Genomic DNA, 19,578 nt, shown 5'->3' with positions numbered 1-19,578 from the left:
GCCATTAGTTTTAGGAAGGTGACGATATAAACAAGGTCTCGAGCGATCGAACCGCCAAAATTGGGACAGGAAGACATACATTTGATTTGGATTTTCTAATCTAAGGCGCACCATCAAGGGTCCCCTTTCCCCAGGTTGAAAGCCAAACTTGCATTTTCCTTCACTTTTCTAAACAGATTTATGTAATTCTGCAGTGTAACAGAACAAACCAGCTGGTAGTATTTGCCATGAGTATATTGTGTGTTTATCTCATTAAAACAGGGGTCTCAACAGATCTGCCACATATATAAATAAAACTAGCAACATGAGACTTTAAAGGCCAACATGTTTAAATTGAAAAAAATAGAATCAAATTAAAACAAGCTTGAAACAAGTCTTGTTTCTTTCCCTGTAGCACCATAATCAGATCAAACGTAACAGTGTCTTAATATATGTACAGCATATGCACAGGAGAATAATCTGCATTACAGTGAAAAATGATTTAAAATGATCTTGCATGTGAATTTGAAAATGGGCTCGTGGGAGTTGATACTGTCATGTTAAGTTCAAAATACCACTGTGCGGGCTTACAGCCTCACAAAGCAGGAATGAACCTATTTTGAGAAATACGTCCCAAATTTGCAGCATAGAATCAGCCCTCAAAAATCTCTGCATTTCATAAAATCTTACAAATGGAAGAAATAGTTCAAATCAGGTGCTTAAAGGGGAATTACGCTCTTTGTATCCTGTGCAGGAATCCACATGTGCCTCGTCAAAATGTGCAAACTTTGTCTATATCTGAACATTTATTACTTTTTTTAAAAGTGTAATTTCACTCTTGTTCATGTTCTCACTTGTTTCACTGCAGTATGGCTACTGTACATTATGTACCCGTGTTTCTTAATGGCTGCATCTATCTGAGAAATCACTGAACAGATCACATGATTGTGTTTGTGTATTAAAGTATATTGAACGTCATTGTGGTGTTTCATGTTTCTACAGAAGCTGCTGGGTCTTTTTGTGTCTCTGAATTCTTCAGGTTTCACTTTAAGAGGCTTTGAGGTTATTTAAGGTCATGACAGTGTGTTTAAAACATCGTTTCTGGCTCCCTCTGGTGGCTCAAACAAGAACCGCACACAGCGGTAAAACAAACGGAAGGTAAGTGATTAAATCAATTGACTTGTGTTAAGTAATCGGCAATTTATAGATAAAAGAGCTACAGTCAACAATGCTGATGTCCCTAAAATATCCAAAAAGCATGAATGGCTCATTTCTGTTGAATCTCTGTTGAGATTGTACCAGACATCTATTGAGATAACAGGACAAATGTCTTCAAATTGTGTTTTCTGTTGTTATTTATGTGCATGGAATGGTGTAAAGCAGGGGTCTCCAACTCCGGTCCTTTAAGGCCCCTGTCCTGCATGTTTTAGCTCTCTCCCAGTTGCAACACACCTGACTGCAATGAGGGCCTCGTTATTGGGCTTTTTCACAACCTTGGTGATGACATCATCATTAGATTCAGGTATGCTGAGGTTGGAGACCCCTGGTGTAAAGTCTACCGAAAAGACAACCTTGAGACAGACTATACCATTTTACCCAGTTCAGGGCTGTTGTTGTTTAGCTAAAGATGATCCCAGCTCACTAAATTAAACTCTGGACAGGTCACCAATTAATCTCAAACACATGTTTTTGGACCTTAAGGAGGAAACCAAAGCCCATGCATGCACAGGGGGAAAAAAAAGAAGAGAAAAACATGGATTTTCTCATTATGGAGCAAGAGGGTGAACCACTACATCACCATGTGGTCCTATAGGTACAATGCAAACTTGTAAAGATGTCAGATAAATTGTGCTTTAAGTATGAAAGGAAATGAGCAGGGACTTGTAAATGGGAGTGTCGACAGTGCAATACTGATTCTTGTGCACAAGTGAATGAGAGGACTACGTCTTCGATTACTCCACTCCCACTCTTCAAAATAGACGTTTCGCACAGGTTGCCAAAAGAAGACACCGCCTGACTCATAGAATAAACTTTATTGTATTGCTTCTCTATATTAAAGTGCACAGGACAGCTTATTTTGACTGCAAGGGGTCTGTGAATCACACACACAAAGCATGTTTAAGAGATTTTATCTGGATTTAAAGTTCAGCATATGTTAATGCAGCGCTCAAAAACTGAAAAACGTGTCAGCTGGTTATCAATCCTGCTGAATTGTTGTGCGACGGGAGATTGGAGAGAAAGTTTTGCCAAACAGTCAAGCTGTTGAGTCTTCCTCCTGAGAGGTTGAAGTGCTGCACACAAATCTTGTGGTTGAGTCTTTTTCTGCACGTGTGGTTTCCGTTTCCAGACGATACGGCGCCCTGCTTTGATACGACACAAAAGTTCTCATGAGGACATTTTCCAGCCTTCGCTGTGTGCACGCAGGCGATAAATGAACGTTGGGGATTCACACCGTCACTTCATGTTCGTCTAGAAAAGCAACACCTGAGGAGGTGTTGTGACTTCAGCGTTGGGGAGATGAAACTTGTGCATTAGGTAATTAAATATCGCAAATAATCCAATGCCATCACAGACGGGTGGGAATTTGTTCTCTCCAGTTTCTTGCTTCTGTGCGGTGATGGTGATGATGATGAAAGCTATTTCTTCTTCTTCTGGTCATTTCCTTTGTCAGGAAACCTAAAATTAAAAAGCCAAAAGTCTTCCGGATTTAATTACATTTTTATTCCTATCGTGTGTCACATAAACCAAAACCAACGCGTGTTAATGTGATTTCTCATCGTCAGAAAACTTAAATTAAGTGATTAAATCATAAAAATCATGCTGTTTACATGAACATTATAATATATGTGATAACTCCAGAAATCAGACGAGTGGATGTAATGATGTATTTTTTTCCTTTTTTTTTTTTTTACAGTTAATACATAGATGTGTCCTCAAAAGATTCAATTTGCATCGTTTGTCATCCCCATAACAGTTTGCATATTAATCTTGTTGGAATCATATTTGCAACCCCCCTGGAAGCTCCGCCCTCTTTTTTACTCAGACAAATTCAAATATAAAGTAACATTTGTGAATTGTAGTGAGAAATAATTAAACTGACTTCACAGGACAATCCTGTCGTAGCATTAGTCAAACATATTTTCCAATATTAGAATACAGTATATTTCTGCTTTTCTATGATTTTCTATCATCTGAAAACTCTCTCATGGATTAAACCATTTCCGCCCTCACCTGCTGGGATTTCCTCCGTAGTAGTTGTTATCCTGCAGCATCTCCTCGATGATCGCCTGCAAACATGTAAGCGAAAATTTAATAATTCAATTCAAAACTGATAAATTCGATCCAAGGCAAGGGAAATGTATTTATATGGCATCAGTCCTTTTCAAAGAAATAAAGAAAATGCATTAAGACGAGGCGTTTAAAAATCTTAATTTTAGGCGATTGATATAATGAAAAACTTTATATGTATATATATATATATATATATATATATATATATATATATATATATATATATATATATATATATATATATATATAATCCCATAATCCATTAAGATCAGAATAAGCTACAACCAACAATCTGCATAGTTCAGCTTAAATACTGGAACCAGAAGAGAAAAGACGGTTCTATTCAACAATTTTAATTATAAATCTACTCATCAGCATCTCTAACAGCTTATTGAGTCCACTAACAAAGCGAAGGTACAGAAATAGCCGGTTGAAGCGTTGCAGGGGAGTTACTGTTTGTGCCAGACTGTTTCTCTGCAGGAGGCAGAAACAAACTGTTTCCAACTGCCACCAGTCCGAGCCAACCTCAGCTGACCGGCTCTTTGTAGACATTTCAAACCATTAACTGAGAAATCGCTAAACAAATTTATAAAACAAAAAAATTTATAACTGTTTTTTGTAGGGATGCACTGATTCGGAAACTAATAATGGGTATCGGTTAGTTTTCTGTGTTCTTTCTTAAACCAACCTGCATTTGTTGATATGTCATTCCATCGTTGAGATTCCCATCAACTGTCAAAGGAAAAACAAAGGTGATTGACTGAATGAATGCAACATTAAAAGGGCTCATATTGTGCAAAATTCACTTTCTAAAAGTTTTCCAACAGTAACAATCATCCCCATAACAGGAATGAAGACAGTCTGTCCTCTCTCTCCATGGCTTGTTTCAGTTTTTAAAAAGTGTGTTGCTCCAACCAGCCAATCAGAAATCAAACCCTATATAGTGTCATCGGGGGTTTAGCCAATCCCAATCAAGGTAGGCTCCTCCCTTTGACCCTCCCACAATTTCGCAGCTCTGCTCTGGCACATGGCACCACGAGAGGAAGTACATCCTCCTCTTCCCAAGATGGGCATGTGTGGGCGGAGCCAGTCCAGCTCACACAGACACAGCAGATTCTGAATGAAGCTCCTATGATCCAATATTCAAATGGATGGAAATCAAGGAAAAGCTGGATTTGGGGAAATAAACTTTAAATACAACATTTTTTTAGACCAACGAGACCATGTGAAATTATTGAAAAGCTGGATAATATGACACCTTAACTGTTGGTGAGATCTTAATATCATATTTACTCCCTGACGTTTGGTCTGTGATTAATTTACCTGTGCTGTCGGCGGTACGAGGGTCTCCTATAGAGTGTTGGACCAGAAGCCACCAGTCTGAGCTGGTCGAATTTAACTCCATCAGCTCAGGAGAGGCCTGCAGAAGCTGGGAGGAGGAGGAGGAGGAGGAGGAGGAGGAGGAGAAGGAGGAAAACTTTCAGGTACTTGTGGGATAAACATGCTACTTATTATTAATACAATCAGGAAGGTTTCAAATTTATTCTGCAAAAGAAAACAAATACCCACCAAACATACAGCAAATGCCATTGAGACCCATCAAGATAACGCATCTTTAAGTTTAATTAAAAACTATGAGCAAAAACACAGTGAAGATACTTCAAGAAATTCAAATCTTTCTTTTGTTAATTTACTTACTTTTCATCATTTTGGCGTAAAAAAAAAAAAAAAAAAAACATTCCTGTAACTCTACAGACCACAGTTGAGGATTAATACTGTCTCATTCAGTCGCTGTTTTGAAAACTATCACTGCGCTTTCTTTCTTAATTCGATAACAAGTTACAGAGATCTATATTGTGAATCAAATCAGTTCTTCCCTTCAGGCTTCGGGAGATGATTATAACTTGTCAAACCACAATGAGCAAACGCAGTGCATCCATATGTCTGGTACACACACTGACCCTCGTCTTCGTCACACTGGTTACACTTCTGAGTCTTGACGGTTACAAACCTTGCTGAGCTCCACTTTCAGGTTGTATGGATCACTGCCAAAGTGGAAAAGGGACTTTTTAAACCTTTCAATGAGGCGTCGTTTCACGCTGTGGTGCGGGTCTGGAGGAAGCTGGAGGAACATAAAAGTTAAAGTTAAAGAAGCATCGCATTTGGCACTATGTACATGACAACTGTTTTTATGGTGGCTGAATTTCCCGCTGCGGATGAAACCTTCATCTGGTTTGACTTTGCACAATTATATAAAAAAAAAAGAAACGGGCCACCATGCAATGAAATCAGCAAACATCAGTGCAGTTAAAATAGAATGTGGATTATCTGTGATTGCAGCGCTGATCTCCACTGATGAGATTGAACATGCGACTGCCGCGCGACTGTACTTGAGTGATGTAGATGATTTTGTGCAGCTGCACGAGGAGCCGCTGGACGGGATCGTCAATCTGTCGAAGCTTCTTCTCCGAGACAAAGATCCCCGCTGAAACTGAAGAGAGAGAGAGAGAGAGAGAGAGAGAGGAGGGCTCGTAAACAGGGACACAGACATTGTATGTGAGAATTTTCTGCATTGTGTGCTTGCTGTGTTGCTCTTTCCGAGGTACCTGGTCTTGATTTAATCTTCGCAGAAGGACAATCCCGACTGAGGGAGAGTATAAATGGAAAAGGAAGATCAGTCGGTTTGTTTTCACATGATTGTTTACCAACAAACATTTTTATTTAAAGAGCCTGTGAAACGAATAATACATTTAGACAGATTATGTATCGTGTCTATGGGTTTGTATCTTGATACTTCACCCTTCATGTGTTGAATATGAATGAATATTAGGTGTGACAGGCTACTGAAGATTGTTATTCAATGTTCAAACCCCTTAAATTTCTCACATGTTTACGAGAGATACTATGTGAAAAGGCAGGAATTACAAATCACTTGCACGTCGTTTCATGGGTTCTTCCAACAAAATACTTTTTACCATTATATTTAGAGGTCTGGACTGCTGCCACAATTCATTTTTGATGCTGCACATCACAAATGTTGAAATGTGCAACTTACCCAGTTGAAATACGATCAGGTGCAGCGCAGGCACGGGAAATTAAGTCTTCACATAAGTCAAAGAAGAAAAGGAAAGCCAAGTAAAGCTAAAGTTAGAGAGGAAGTCCACAGTACAGAAACAGTACAAGGACACAGTAAAGTCAAGTTTTAGAAGATATCATATAGATTAAGCCTAACTAGTTCTGACGAAACCTTAGAAAGTTATATTTCTCCGATTCAAACGGCTTTAACTGAACTCACTAGAGTTTCTTCCTTCAGAGGCAGAGGGGTTTGGGAGATCACATGTTTCCACTTCTTCATCCAAAACATCATCTAAATAAAAAATAATAATAATGATTGCAACATGTTATGATTTTCTAATGTTATTTTGAAATAAATTCTCATCACAGAATCACCGTGACTGATTCTCTGCTCTCCGCAGGTTGAACAGCAGGCCGTAGAAAAGTGCGGCGCCGGAGAGTCCGTTGTCGTTCCAGGTTCATCCTGCAAGATGTGCAAAGCGTTTCTGTTCCATATTTCCCCCAAAAAGTCCACAACACTCGCGTCGTTCTGGGTTTACCTGCGACGCGCTTGAGTGGAGAGAGTCCGGCCTGGCTCTGTGCCTTTCGAGGAAATACTTCTGCGCGCGCTTTCTGTCCCTCTCGGCTCGTTTCTCCAGCGCATTCTGGGAAGTGTAGAGTCCGTCCATCAGCCTCATCATGAGGTCGGAGATCCTGGAGGTCACCGCCACGATGTCCGGCCGCTGCTCCACGTCTGGGCTCAAGCACCTGGGAGGACGTCACAGAGGAAATTACTTTTATTTTTCCTGCATTCTAATAAGTTATCATGTTATTTTAGTAGCATTCTAAAAAAAAAAATCATGCACTTTATCTTTGTGGGATTCTCTTTTTCATATTAATTCGAGCTTTCCGAGTGCCACAGTCTTGTTTAAAATCTCACCATCTGATCATGTCCGTCACTCTCTCTGAGAAGGTTCCCTCTTCAACGGGCTCGTAGACGGCTTCCACAATCTGCCGCCACAGAAAGAGAAGACAGGATCAAGAAGAGAAAAATAAAGACATTTAAAGTCTTTTCTCTACACCTTGCTGGCCAGTGACAGCATGTTGCTGCTGTAGAACGGAGGCTCCAAAGTGGCCATCTGGTAGAGGATGCAGCCCAGAGCCCAGACGTCTGCTTTCTCCCCGTACGGCTCGTTTTTCACCATCTCTGGACTGAAAACACAGATAGACATGGAGGCGAACAAGATCTTTATGATAAATCACATGGCAACAGCTTTCTGTTATCTCCTCGCAATATATTGCTTTATAATAACTTGGTAGGCGGGACACTGTTACTGGACATTTTGTGGATTTGGTTGTGGACTATAAGGCAGAAAAAAGCATGAAATAAAGAGTCTTTGGACTCAAGATATGAAAGTGTAAATATACTCTTGTAGCAGGGCCATAGATACTCTCTCGGTTATAGTTGTGTATTCAGGTTTATAGGACCCCAGCCCTCCAGTTTGACCAGTTTCATCTTGATAAAATAAAAGTAACATTTTTACTCGACTTTTTCAATTCAGACTTTGGCTGAGTTTTGTGGAAAGAGAAACTTGCAGATCTCAAAGTTCTCCTGAGCATCTCATATTCATACAATAACATGAGACACAAAGGTGGAGCCTTTTTGTTTTGTCTTGATGGTGAGAATGTGTGATTTAAAAAAAAAAAGCTTCACGTATGAAGATTTGAACACAAATCCTTTTAAAAGACATAAATAAATCCTGTTATTTGCATGGTTGATTCATGCAATCTGCAGTTTGATGGTTAAGACTCCTTTCCATCAGGTGTACGCATTCCCATTTTGATTAATTATTATTTTCACCAGGGAGGGATACACATTATCTCCCCTGCAAAGTGATTAAAGCAGGCAAATTGGAAAAACATTATAAAAAAAAATACATAAATAAATAAATAAATAAATAAATGTATTTGGAAATCAAAGTGAAGCAGAGCTGTCAGCTCTCACACTGAGAGTGAAACACACACAATTAACACTAAACTCATCTTTTCCTCTTCATTAGGATAAGGTAAAGTGCAGCACAGTACCTATTAAAGCACAGCAACAAAAACATTTTATTTCTTAATTGGCTTGTTTTAATATATTTCCTTGTAAACCTTTGTGAATTGCCTTGTGCCTGAATGGCGCTCTAGAAATAATCTTGCATTGTGTTTATTTTCCTCCCTCTATCTGCTCCTTTGTTCATCAGAGAATCAGCCGTTACAACAAAACTTCCTCACCAGGAGTAAAGAATGGTGCCGACCACTGATGTCAACTTGCTGTTCTCTTGTTTCTGCTTCGCCAGGCCGAAGTCAGCTGCAGACAGAGGAGGTAGAAAACACACGGTGAACTTTTACAAGAGCAGAAACTGTGGGCCCGAACCGAGATGTGGAGTCAACACAGACGCACTGATGGTGACTTTGTCTTTTTCCCCCAGCATGATGTTATTCGGTGAGAGGTCGCGGTGGACGATCCTCTTCTCCTTATGGAGGTACCGCAACGCCAAACACATCTGAGGGCACAGGAAGAAGCAATGTCACAGCGTGTTGAAGGGAATTTCCACTTGGATAAATCTCACACACTCACAAGAAATCATCAGAAACCTTTAAAGAACAATCAGAGTGCAAGCGTTTCTATTTATTTTTAGAACACGTGAGCAGATTTACTTTACATCTGCTGCTTTGAGAGGCGCCGTCTGGACATCTCAGCCACCCGGCCATGACGTTTGCTTCAGATTTTTGCTCCCCCCCCCCTCCTCTAAATATTTCACATTTTTATGCAGTTTGAGTTTCTGCAGGGTGAAAGCGGGTGGCAGGCTGAGGTGTTGCAGCTGTCTCAACTTGGTGGGAACCATCCACGCTGGAGCTGCGAGTTTATTGTTACAATAAACACAGCTGGCGACCGCTGCTCTCCCGATACTTGCTCTGTTATACGGAGGGTCGGGAAAGCTCCCTGTCTTACACTCAACATCAGCCAGGTATCGGTTACTATAAAGAGTGTGACTTAAAGTTATGTCTTAAAATAAAACTGGACACTCCAGTTTCCTTCCACGGTCCAAAAACATCTAATTTACCAGAAGTGGGACTATGTGAGTGTGTCTTACTGTCTCGCTAGGAGAAATGCACATTAATGTGAAAACCAGTGATTTATCAAATATAGGTTTATTTCCTGAAGGTTTTCACCTGCATGAATATATTCCAAATTCTGTCTTCAGTGAACTGCTGCTGCTTCTCCTTCAGAGAGTTAAAGTAGTCAGCCAGTGGGACTCCTTCGATCAGCTCCATCACGATGTACAGCTTGTCACCTAAAACAGAGGAGAAAAAAATTAAGATAAAATCATGTTGAGATGGCAAGTAGCAATGTTTTTGTAATTTGCTGTCGTGCTTAAGCACATTCTTCAGGTTCCTGCACGACAGTATTTGTATTTCTGAGGACTTTTTACTTTTCCTCCATTTGCTTGAAGACGAATATCTGTACTTTTTTTCCCCACTTTACCTTCTTAAAATTGTCTCGTTCCTTGTTTTAACCTCCATGTGGATGATTCAGAGTCACAGTAACAGAAACAGGTTGATCAGCTTAAGAGGAATCAAGTTTAATTGATTCCTGTTTCCAATTCTACGATACATTTCATACTCATCTACAGATCCAGCCAGTTTGTTACCTGTAATCTGTAATATAAACTAAATCTTGATTTGTCATTGCTAATCATTAAGTTGCTGACATAAGTATTAAAATCACTATAGTTATATTCATGTGACTTGTCCAACCAAAAGAAAATAGGCTCAAGATGCCTTAAAAAGGCATCGTGTAATTAATCACGTTAAACTTTTTTGTACTTCAGGATGTTTCACAGCATAAATTCAGTCTATTTTCACACTGCAATCTGTACTTACATACATTAAAGTGTAGGAGTTGTCTGTTTTCGAGCAGCCTTGATGAGAAAACAATAACACTCACCTTCCAGAAATGTCTTGTAGTATTTAACGATATTCGGGTGCATCATCTAAACAGGAGGAGCAACACAATCAACACACAAAGTAATCATTGACCATGTATTGGAGCTTCGTTGTGTTCGAGTTGAGTTTGTTGCCTGTTCTTTGATGATCGTGAGCTCGGAGATGATTTTCTCCACGTTGCTGTCTCGGGACCGCTTGTCTTTGCCAAAAGCCGGATTGTGCAGGTTCACCTCCTTCAGGGCCAGGAGGTTCTGGCCACTCTGCTTCTGGACCTGCCACAAAGGGTTTATTCAAAATGACTGCTGACGGCAACCTGAAGAATGAAAAAAAAACAAAAAACAACAATAGTAAAAGCAGAATCTGTCTATTTTTGAATATTGACCTTGAAGACAATTCCAAAGGCCCCGGTGCCCAGATGGTCCAGTATAGAGTAACCATTGATCACTTTGAGAGGAGGTCGGTTCTGATCCACAGCCTCGATGCTTTCTCTCAGACTGGCCAAATCCTCCTCCTGCATTGAGGAGAAACAAGTGAAAACTGCCTTTTAGTCGCAAAATAAAACTGGTTTTACTTTGAATATTAAGAAAAAGCTTGTGGAATCTTTGACTGTGACATTTAAAAACTCCATCTTATCTTCTCTGGAAGATAAGACTACATCAAGAACACAAAAACTTCTAAACTATCTTGGTGCTTTAATGTTTAAATACTGTGAGCCATCAGTAATGTTCTTCCAAGTTTGTTTTTTTAATGTATCGAAGCTTTAGACCAGAGATATCAAACATAATCCCCATAGGAAGCTCCAATCCAGCCCGACAATCACCAAGCAAATTGTTAAAATTTCAAAGAAAACATTGATTTTCAAAACAAATTTCTGAAGAGTAGGGGATAAAACACAGCACTGAGACCCGACATGCAAACATGGATAATGCAGCAGCAATAGGAGAAGGTTTTTGTGGGACAGAAGCTATTAGCTTTATGCTGAGATTCTAGTAATTTTCTGCAGTTACTAGATATTTACATTTTAATCAGGTATACGCAGCGCCACAGCAAAGAAAAACTTTACATTTTAAGGTCACTATTTTACAGGTTCGACCCACTGAAGATGAAGCTCAGCTGTATGTGGCCCCTGAACGAAAACGAGTTTGATGCCCCTGCTTGTGGGATGAGCTAAACTTTTAAAATCTGCCCCCTGGTGGTGGCCTAATTTAATATAAGTCAATCTAGAAAGACTCCATCATGCATGTTTTTGTACCGTGGAAGGAAACTAGAGAACCACAGAAACACTAATGAACAAATTCAATTGTATCATTAGTCATGTGCTCAAGTAAGATTTCCGCTGCTCTCCTGAGGGGTTTGCTGTGTTTATTTGTACTGCGTGATATTGGAGCACCTTTTAGTGAAATGTTCTTCATCGTGAAATTTGTGTATACATGTTTTGTGGACTCTATTATAATGTATCCGTGAATATATCTTTATTTCACTGCCCAGAAATAGAGGGCAAAACAAATCCAACTATTCAGAAACAGACTTACGGTGTACAGTGAAACTTTGCTTTGCAGAGCCTCGTAGGCTGAGAGGTCCCGCACATAATGTCCAACATCAATAAACAGCTCAAAGAGGTCTGTGGGAAAAAGCCTGAAATGGATAAGAGAACACAAAACAGCAGAGGAAAACATTTAATGAGTTGTTTTTTTAAACTGTTGTAGATTTCCAACATAATCTGATTTAAATGGACTTTTGCATGACAACATTTATGGGTGAACATTTTTTCTGTGTGTGTGTGTGTTTTAAAATCACCTCTTAAACAGATGTCTGTTTCTTTCCAAACTGAAGAGAAAACGAAGGGCCCGGAAAGCATAACACTGTCCGTATGCAAACAAATGAACACAGAAATGCTTCATTATGCCGTTATAATGTTACACTAACACACACAAAAAGCCATGTGACTTGAACAAAGCTTATTTTGTTTTGATGTAAATCGTGCACAGAAGTGAGGAAATTTGTGTTTCTTTTATTATTCTGTTGCATTGACAATGTTTATCAGTAATAAATCTTAAAATGTTGGAAAGACTGTTCATTTCTTTTGTAAATTAAGTCACATTTGTAGTGAAGAGGCATTTGTGGGATGAGCCGTATACCTGAGTGAGTCATGCCGTTAAAAAATATTAAAAGAATTTCCCTGCCAATGTCAAACAGCTGACAAATATTTCTATATTATAATGAAAACAGACTTTCTAATGGTGTGTGTATTGTCAAGAATGATGTTTGCATCAAACAAAATATGTGTTAAAAACACTTTATCTTACATTTTCTTATGTAGTTTATATATTTTTTTTTAACTAATATGATAGTTAAAAGAATAATGATTCATATTTGTGTTGATGTTGCGTAAGCATACGTATTCTTATTCATGTTTGTGTATTAATTTGTATATTACTAAAGTTTTGGTTTAGATTGTCAATTTCAAGACAACTGGCTTATTTAATGTTCTTTTTTCTTTCTGTTGAGTCACCAGCCTGTCAAATTAATTAATTAATTAAAATGACAATATACCTGCAAAAAAGTGGCCTTTGGTCCAGAGCTGGGCGGCAAAATCAACTTTGCGATTATAAAGACACCATTTTCCTGAGGAAACAATTTCAAAATGAACTGGTGCAGAGGATCATGTGTTGCACAAGCGGTGGTTTGGTTTTCAGGGTGGAGCTTCCCATTGTAATTCTTGTTTTTCTGCATTGCTCTTCAAGCGAGAATCTTTGTTTACCTGCACGATGTGGTGAGCAGATGTGTCATCCAGACTCATCTCGGTCAGAGCTGTGCAGCAGGCTGGAAAGAAAGGATTACAGGGGATATTTACTCAATTTAGGAACCTATACATGCAATCCCTCAGTCAGGTAGAACTCTGAGTATTCACAAGTGTCTCAAACAAGAGCCAGCAACAGTGGAAATCGTGCTGACATCAAAATGTAAAGTTCATTTTCCCAGTTGATTCTTTAAGGAGCATCAAATCATGTACACATTTGTTAGGCCAAGACTCTGTGTCTGTGGACCTCCAGAAACAGGAAATGTACAACAGTTTCCTCTAAAATTATAGATCCAGTTAGTTCAGTCTCGGTGGCTTTCATGCTCTCACTTCAGGAAACAACTGTTTACGTTTTCAGCTCCTGATAAAACTCCTGCGGTGGCCAGCAGATGTGAACGTTCTCCCACTGAAGGAGGACTCTGTGTTGCTCCAGACCTGACTGCAGAGCCGCCATGTTGTCCGCCTCCTCCTGCGGACTCAGCTCCTCTCTCATGTGCTCCTTCTGGATGCGACCGGCTGCGTTGGCGCTGGAGAGCGCCTCCATGGACGAGCGGTCCGAGACGTACTGCCCGTCACTGCGAGAGATGTGGAAAGTTAATAAACGGCGAAAGTAACTGTCATTTTGTCACTTATTTTTTGGCCTTACAACCCCTCTTGAGCTGTTTGAGGGATGGATACTTTTGAAAAAAATCACTTAAACTACATGAATTTATCACCATTGAAGATTTAAAAACTGATGTTATAGACTCCAATTGTGGAGTGTGGAGATGTTTTCATTGTATTGTACCTTCATCAAGTTTGTTTTAGTCGTTGTTTAACGTGTGTTGTGGTCTTTCTTTCAATGTCCAGGATCTCCTGTTACCTCCTCCTCGGCTCCATCCAGCCCTCTCCAGACGACGTAACATTACTCATCCACAGGATTCTGAAACTTTCTCTCTCTTTTTGAGATTTTTTCTCATGAGTCTCTGTCCGTCGTGCTTGCTTGTAAAAGAGATAATTTAATCTCAAGCAACTTGTTTAGTGGAATAAAGGTTAAAAAAAAAAAACAAAGCACCAAACCAATCGTGATACCTAAAAAATTTAAAAACTGCCAGAAAGTAGATAAATACAGCTTTTGCGTCAATATACACAGTATATGGAGAATGGCTTTCAGTCACCTTTCTATTACTAATTCTGTCACAAGGACAGATTATCAAGCAAACGGACATTACATTTAAAATGAGGCTGAGAATAACAGAGATGGATGTTACTGACTGTCCAGTGACGTTTCACGTAAACAGGGAAAGCAGTCTCATTATAAAACCTCAAAGTCAGGCTGATTACCGTCAGGTCAAATCTCACAGGAAACCAATGCTGAGGCAGAGTGAGTGAAGCCAGAAACCTAAATCTGCAGGGTTCCTTCTCATACATTCGTAAAGTGAATATAAAGAAACCCGATTTCACGAAACCAAATATGCGGATCACAAATGTAACACCCATGCCGGCTGGGCAGGGCGAAACTGGAAACTGTGGTACATTAGGTTGAAACCAGGGAGGAGGAAGAGCAGTCAGGAGACATGTACTACGTTAACAGTCATGTTTTCTAAAATCTGTGCTTGAAGGTGTAAGATCAGGAAAGACCAATGAGGTTTGTGGAGATTCAAATCTGTTTGTATAGAGCTTCAGTCGATCACTATTAGATCTGATTATCAATAAAGTACCAGTAATAGTTAAAAAGTATCAATAAAGTACCCATAATAGTGAAAAAGTATCTGCAGTTAAAATTTGTTTCTTTGCTTTCTGTTGATTTAAAATTTGTACCTCATAACACAAATATGTAGTCCAACAAGTCCTGCACTGACACCACCCTCATGACGTCAGGACACCATTATACCTTAAGACACTGAGCAGCATTTTTTTTTAGTGTCATCTGTGGGGCTTTCATCTTCCATCCTGTTCATTTGCTTTTGAAACATTCTTTAAAAACCTGCAGCTACGTCACGTAATAACAGGCTCAGCCTCGTTGACCTGCCGAGCAGCCGCAGCAGCTGCAGCAGGCCTCCCCAGCTCCGGATCTCGGCCCTGGTGTCGGGATCCTGGCAGAGCTGGACCAGGACCCAGGCCACGCTCCACAGCAGCTTGAGGTGCTGACCGTGCAGCAGGCTCAGCAGCACCGGCACGGCCTCCAGCTCCCTCAGCTGGTTCCTCACGCGCTGCACCGGAGACAGGAGCCTCAGCAGCTCGGCGCTCATCCTGAAGAAACGACAAGCCGTTCAAAACATTTTCACAATTCGAAAGATGAATTCACACCAAATAAGTGCTTCCTAACCTTCTTGACAGGAGGTCATATTCCTGCAGGATTACAAGGAGACTGTCCACAATCGGTAGCGCCCCAATCTCTCGCTTGCACTCCGAGCTTCAAACGAAAGAACGAAAAAAATCTCAGATGACATCATTTATCCATTTATTGCTTAAGGTGAATTATTTACTGACCTGTCAGCCAGAGTGGTGAGCGCCATCAGGGCTCCCAGCAGTACGCTGCTGTCTGTGGTGGAGAGGAGCTTTGCCAGACTCTAGAAAGGAAGAGATGGAATTTGTTTTCTTGCTCCACAGTGGTGTAGCAGCTCCCTCGTCACAGCAAGAAACTACACAGCTGGAGTCAGGGATTGAAGGCCTTTCTTTGTTTTTCATGTTCTTCCCGTGTATATGTGGCTTTTGTGAAGGTACTTTGACTCAGACTCCAAATTTGAGAGAGAGAGAGAGAGAGAGAGAGAGAGAAAGAGAGAGAGAGAGAGAGAGTCTCTCTATTTCCGTTGGGCAAAGTGGTGTCTGCACACACACACACACACACACACACACACACACCATATAACAAATAGGCAACTGAAAAACTACAGAAACCAGATTTATTATAATCTTGATCATATTCATTAAATATAATCGGATTATTTGATGTATAAAGTGTAAATGAATTTCTGCTCTCTCATATATTTAGAAATGTTCTTGTAGTCCATGTTTCTTTTCTCAGACAATATGCTGTCAGCTCATTCCTCCGCTGCACCAAGACAAATAACTTCCGATCTGTTTTGTGTTATGAGGCCAAACATCACACAGTCTCAGATAACGTGACCCCAATTCATCACGTACCCTGTGAGCGCCGCTCTCGATGACCCAGACGTTTTGACCGGGAGCAGCAGACAGCTTCTGAAACATGTCTGTAGAACAATCGGTGAAGATTAAGACGAGCACAACCCGTATCATAAGCGTTGTTTAGTAGAGTTGCCTTCGCTTTGCTCACAGGTCATCGTGACGAGCTTTTGCATCACAAACCCATCGCCGCCACAAGATGTGTAGGAGGCAGTGAGAGACTCCATATACTGCAAAGGAAAAATAGCAGACATCAGGTGTGTCGAGTTGAATCACAAACCCCAGCTTCTTTGAGCACGTCGGGAACTTTACCTGTGCCAGTAAAGTGACACCTTGAAGCTGATGGAAGGTTTTCTATGAAAAATAAATGAAAATGAGGGAGGAAACATTGTCTTTGAATGTAAAGCACAGTTGTTTATAAAATTGCTTGAGAAACAATTTAAACGAAGACTTCGATTTTGACTTGCACCTGATATTGGGGATCTCTGATCAATAATCTGAGGCAGACGAGCACTTGGAGGACCGACTGAGATGGTGCGTGGTCGATCCATTCACTGTTGAACGAGTGACAATGATCAAGACAACAACTACAAAATCCTGGGCATGCATACACAAAATGAAGAAATGTTGATATTAGATATGTAGCTAAGTATTTATATATATGTGTATATATACATATATATATATATATATATATATATATATTTTTTTTTTTTTTTTATTTTATTTTTTTTTTTTTTACCTGCACAATCTGTTCTTGACCAATGATGTGAGGATGTCCAAAAATATTTTTTTCTGTGGGTGGCTGCTGAAGCATCTTTGATCTTTGTATGTTATACTGAAAAAACAAAAGACAAAGATCATATCTATAATCAGGTTCAGGAACAACAGACATATCTGACTTTTTTTTTTTTCTTACTACTGAAAATACTAATCTCAAAATTAATGTTTGGCCACTCCTATCACAATAAACAATCAGTTAACTTCTGTTTATCACGTCGAAGAAGATAAACCTGCTGATTTGGCAACTCTAAGATCTCAAAAAGCCTCACTAATTATGTTTAAAGTACCTGCTTGTACAACTAAATACTTACACATCACATCATGTTTAATTAACACTTGGTCCTGAAGTTCCAGTATATATTGTATTGGACTAAAAGCTGGTATATAAGCTTGTATAGTCAGTGTATAAAGTAAAAACAAAAAAGACAATTCCACAATATCACAATGGCCTGGCAGGCATTTCATAATCTCATCATGATAAGACAGAGATTAAAATCCTTTTTCCCCCCCAGAAGCGAGCCAGTTTGCCTCTAAGAAATGTTGTAGATCACTTTATTTGCCAAGAATTAAAATAAAGCCAAATGCTGGCGACAGACCAGTCTCTGTCTGCAGAAAGCACATCAGCACATGATCTTTTAGAGGAAGCTGTGCCATTTTAATGCTGACGTTGTATTTATACAAATGTATTCTTGTTTTAGTAAACCTGCTAACATGGGCGACTTTCTGTTAAACAGAAAAAGAAATGTCTGTTAAGCATTGTGAAGGTGAGCTGGCACAACATCTCAATAATCTTACAGATCATTACAAAAAAGGCTCGGTTAATTTTGGTCACTGAGTCAATCCTCGTGAGGTTAATTCCTCCTGCTGCCATCAGGGTTCAGATGTAATGAACAGATTCAAAAGGTCCATTAGTCGCTCTGCTATCTGATTTTTTTAATGCTGTGCAGTTTTAATTCGTGTTGTTAAGTTATTTGTGGTGTGGGCTACTGCTGGATGTGAACCACATTGCCCATTTTTGGATAATAAAGTTACTTTAAACCACAGTAAAACAGCAGGAGTCTTTCAAAATAAGCATGAAGCAGCGTCCCCACATCTGCTCTAGATTCTAGAAAGTGTCTAGTTTTCGTTCACATGTGCAAATCTAATTTTGTCAACCTCAGAGCGGGCAAATACTTGTGCACTCCACCCCCCTTTTGATCTCTGACAGGACCGTATACCCCAGGTAAGGAACAAAAAAAAGACTATAGTGAATCCAGACAAGTAACAGTGCTGGAAACATGGAGGAGGTCATGAGCTAATATTAGATAGATGATACAACTTGACTTTATCAGTTGGAAAAGGCTCTGAGCTTTGCAAATCTGGGTTCAAATACCGGCCGGGGCCTATCTGTGTGGACTTTGCATGTTCTCCCCATGTGTGCGTGGGTTTCCTCCAGGTACTCCGGCTTTCTACCCACAATCCAAAAACATGTGAGGTTAATTGGTGACACTAAATTGCCCCAAGGTGTGAATGTGAGTGCGTGTGGTTGTCTGTCCCTCTATCCTGCCCTCGCCCAGAGTAGGCTGGGATCGGCTCCAAGCAACCCTGCACAGGATAAAGCATATATAAGTATATAAGTATAGAATATAAATATATAATAAGAAATAACCTAAATTTCTCCATCTCAGAGGCTTCATTGGCTTCATCCTGCCTGTGTCTGCTGCGGTCTTTTGCAGGATGCACGGGTCTTCGGCCTCCACCGCTGCATGCCTTATTATTCTGACTCAACGCAGCCTCCTGCAACACAGGAGGAAAGTCTCACACTGCGATGTAAACACAGAGCTGCAGAAGTATGAGCTGGGGTGGGGGGGGGGGGGGGGGGGGGGGGTGTTATCACAGTGTCTAGACACTCTCCCTCAGTGTGGCATCATCTGTTGTTGCTCACCTGTCTGGTGCTGCTTTTGGCAAGAAGCGACTGGAGCCTCCTGAGATCATGAGATGCCCTGGAATAGAGGCGTATCAGGTGGCTTGTTTTGTAACGTTTTGGGGTAGATGGACGTGAATTTGTGCAACAGGCCATGAAATAGAGTTAAAGACGAGATGGCTTTACTTACTTGCTGTGGATTCCTGTGGCTTTCAGAGGGACTTTTTCTTCTCTTCTCACTTTTTTAACCGACATTTTGAGCATTGGGTTTTGTTGCCATTAGGACCCTGTGGAACATAGTCAGCCGTTGAAGAGCGCAACAGTAACGAAGTTATAAATTAGCTTCAGAGAAGGTCAGCTATTAGAGTCTGGTTAAAAGAAGCCTTTGAAGTCACTAAAAAACAACTCTTACCCTTCTCTGTGCATTGCAGACGAAATGAAGACAGCTGGTTTGAACTGCTGAACACAAATATTGGCGTAATGAATAATATCAGTTGCAAATACGAGCGACAGTTTTTATTCTCGCCACAGTCAAGACAACCTGACGTTAACAAATAGGAAGGAAGAATACTCCGATTTCCGCATATTTAGCCAATCAGAGGAGAGCTTTTTGACAAGTGGTGGTTGCTACGGATACCACGGACGCTTC

General features: G+C 40.2%; 1 protein-coding gene across 1 annotated transcript; it reads right to left on the bottom strand.

Moving 5' to 3' along the window:
- Window positions 1-2,233: 2,233 nt before the first annotated feature.
- Window positions 2,234-19,193, bottom strand: nek10 (NIMA-related kinase 10; the record flags this gene model as incomplete). Its single annotated transcript, XM_080471315.1, has 32 exons — window positions 2,234-2,339; window positions 3,211-3,266; window positions 3,959-4,002; window positions 4,594-4,699; window positions 5,282-5,392; window positions 5,661-5,761; window positions 6,721-6,808; window positions 6,885-7,092; window positions 7,265-7,335; window positions 7,407-7,536; window positions 8,602-8,677; window positions 8,771-8,873; window positions 9,544-9,665; window positions 10,319-10,364; window positions 10,452-10,589; window positions 10,700-10,828; window positions 11,850-11,952; window positions 12,115-12,179; window positions 12,871-12,942; window positions 13,079-13,140; window positions 13,553-13,692; window positions 15,125-15,349; window positions 15,426-15,512; window positions 15,590-15,669; window positions 16,244-16,311; window positions 16,395-16,473; window positions 16,556-16,597; window positions 16,713-16,797; window positions 16,986-17,081; window positions 18,675-18,802; window positions 18,951-19,008; window positions 19,120-19,193. The coding sequence occupies 32 exons, from the start codon at window positions 19,191-19,193 to the stop codon at window positions 2,234-2,236; spliced, it is 3,099 nt and encodes a 1,032-aa protein (XP_080327441.1).
- Window positions 19,194-19,578: the final 385 nt, after the last annotated feature.

Source organism: Lipophrys pholis, assembly GCF_963383615.2.
Source record: "Lipophrys pholis genome assembly, chromosome: 9".
Classification (NCBI taxonomy): Eukaryota; Metazoa; Chordata; class Actinopteri; order Blenniiformes; family Blenniidae; genus Lipophrys; species Lipophrys pholis.
This window is presented reverse-complemented; position numbering and strand designations above follow the sequence as displayed.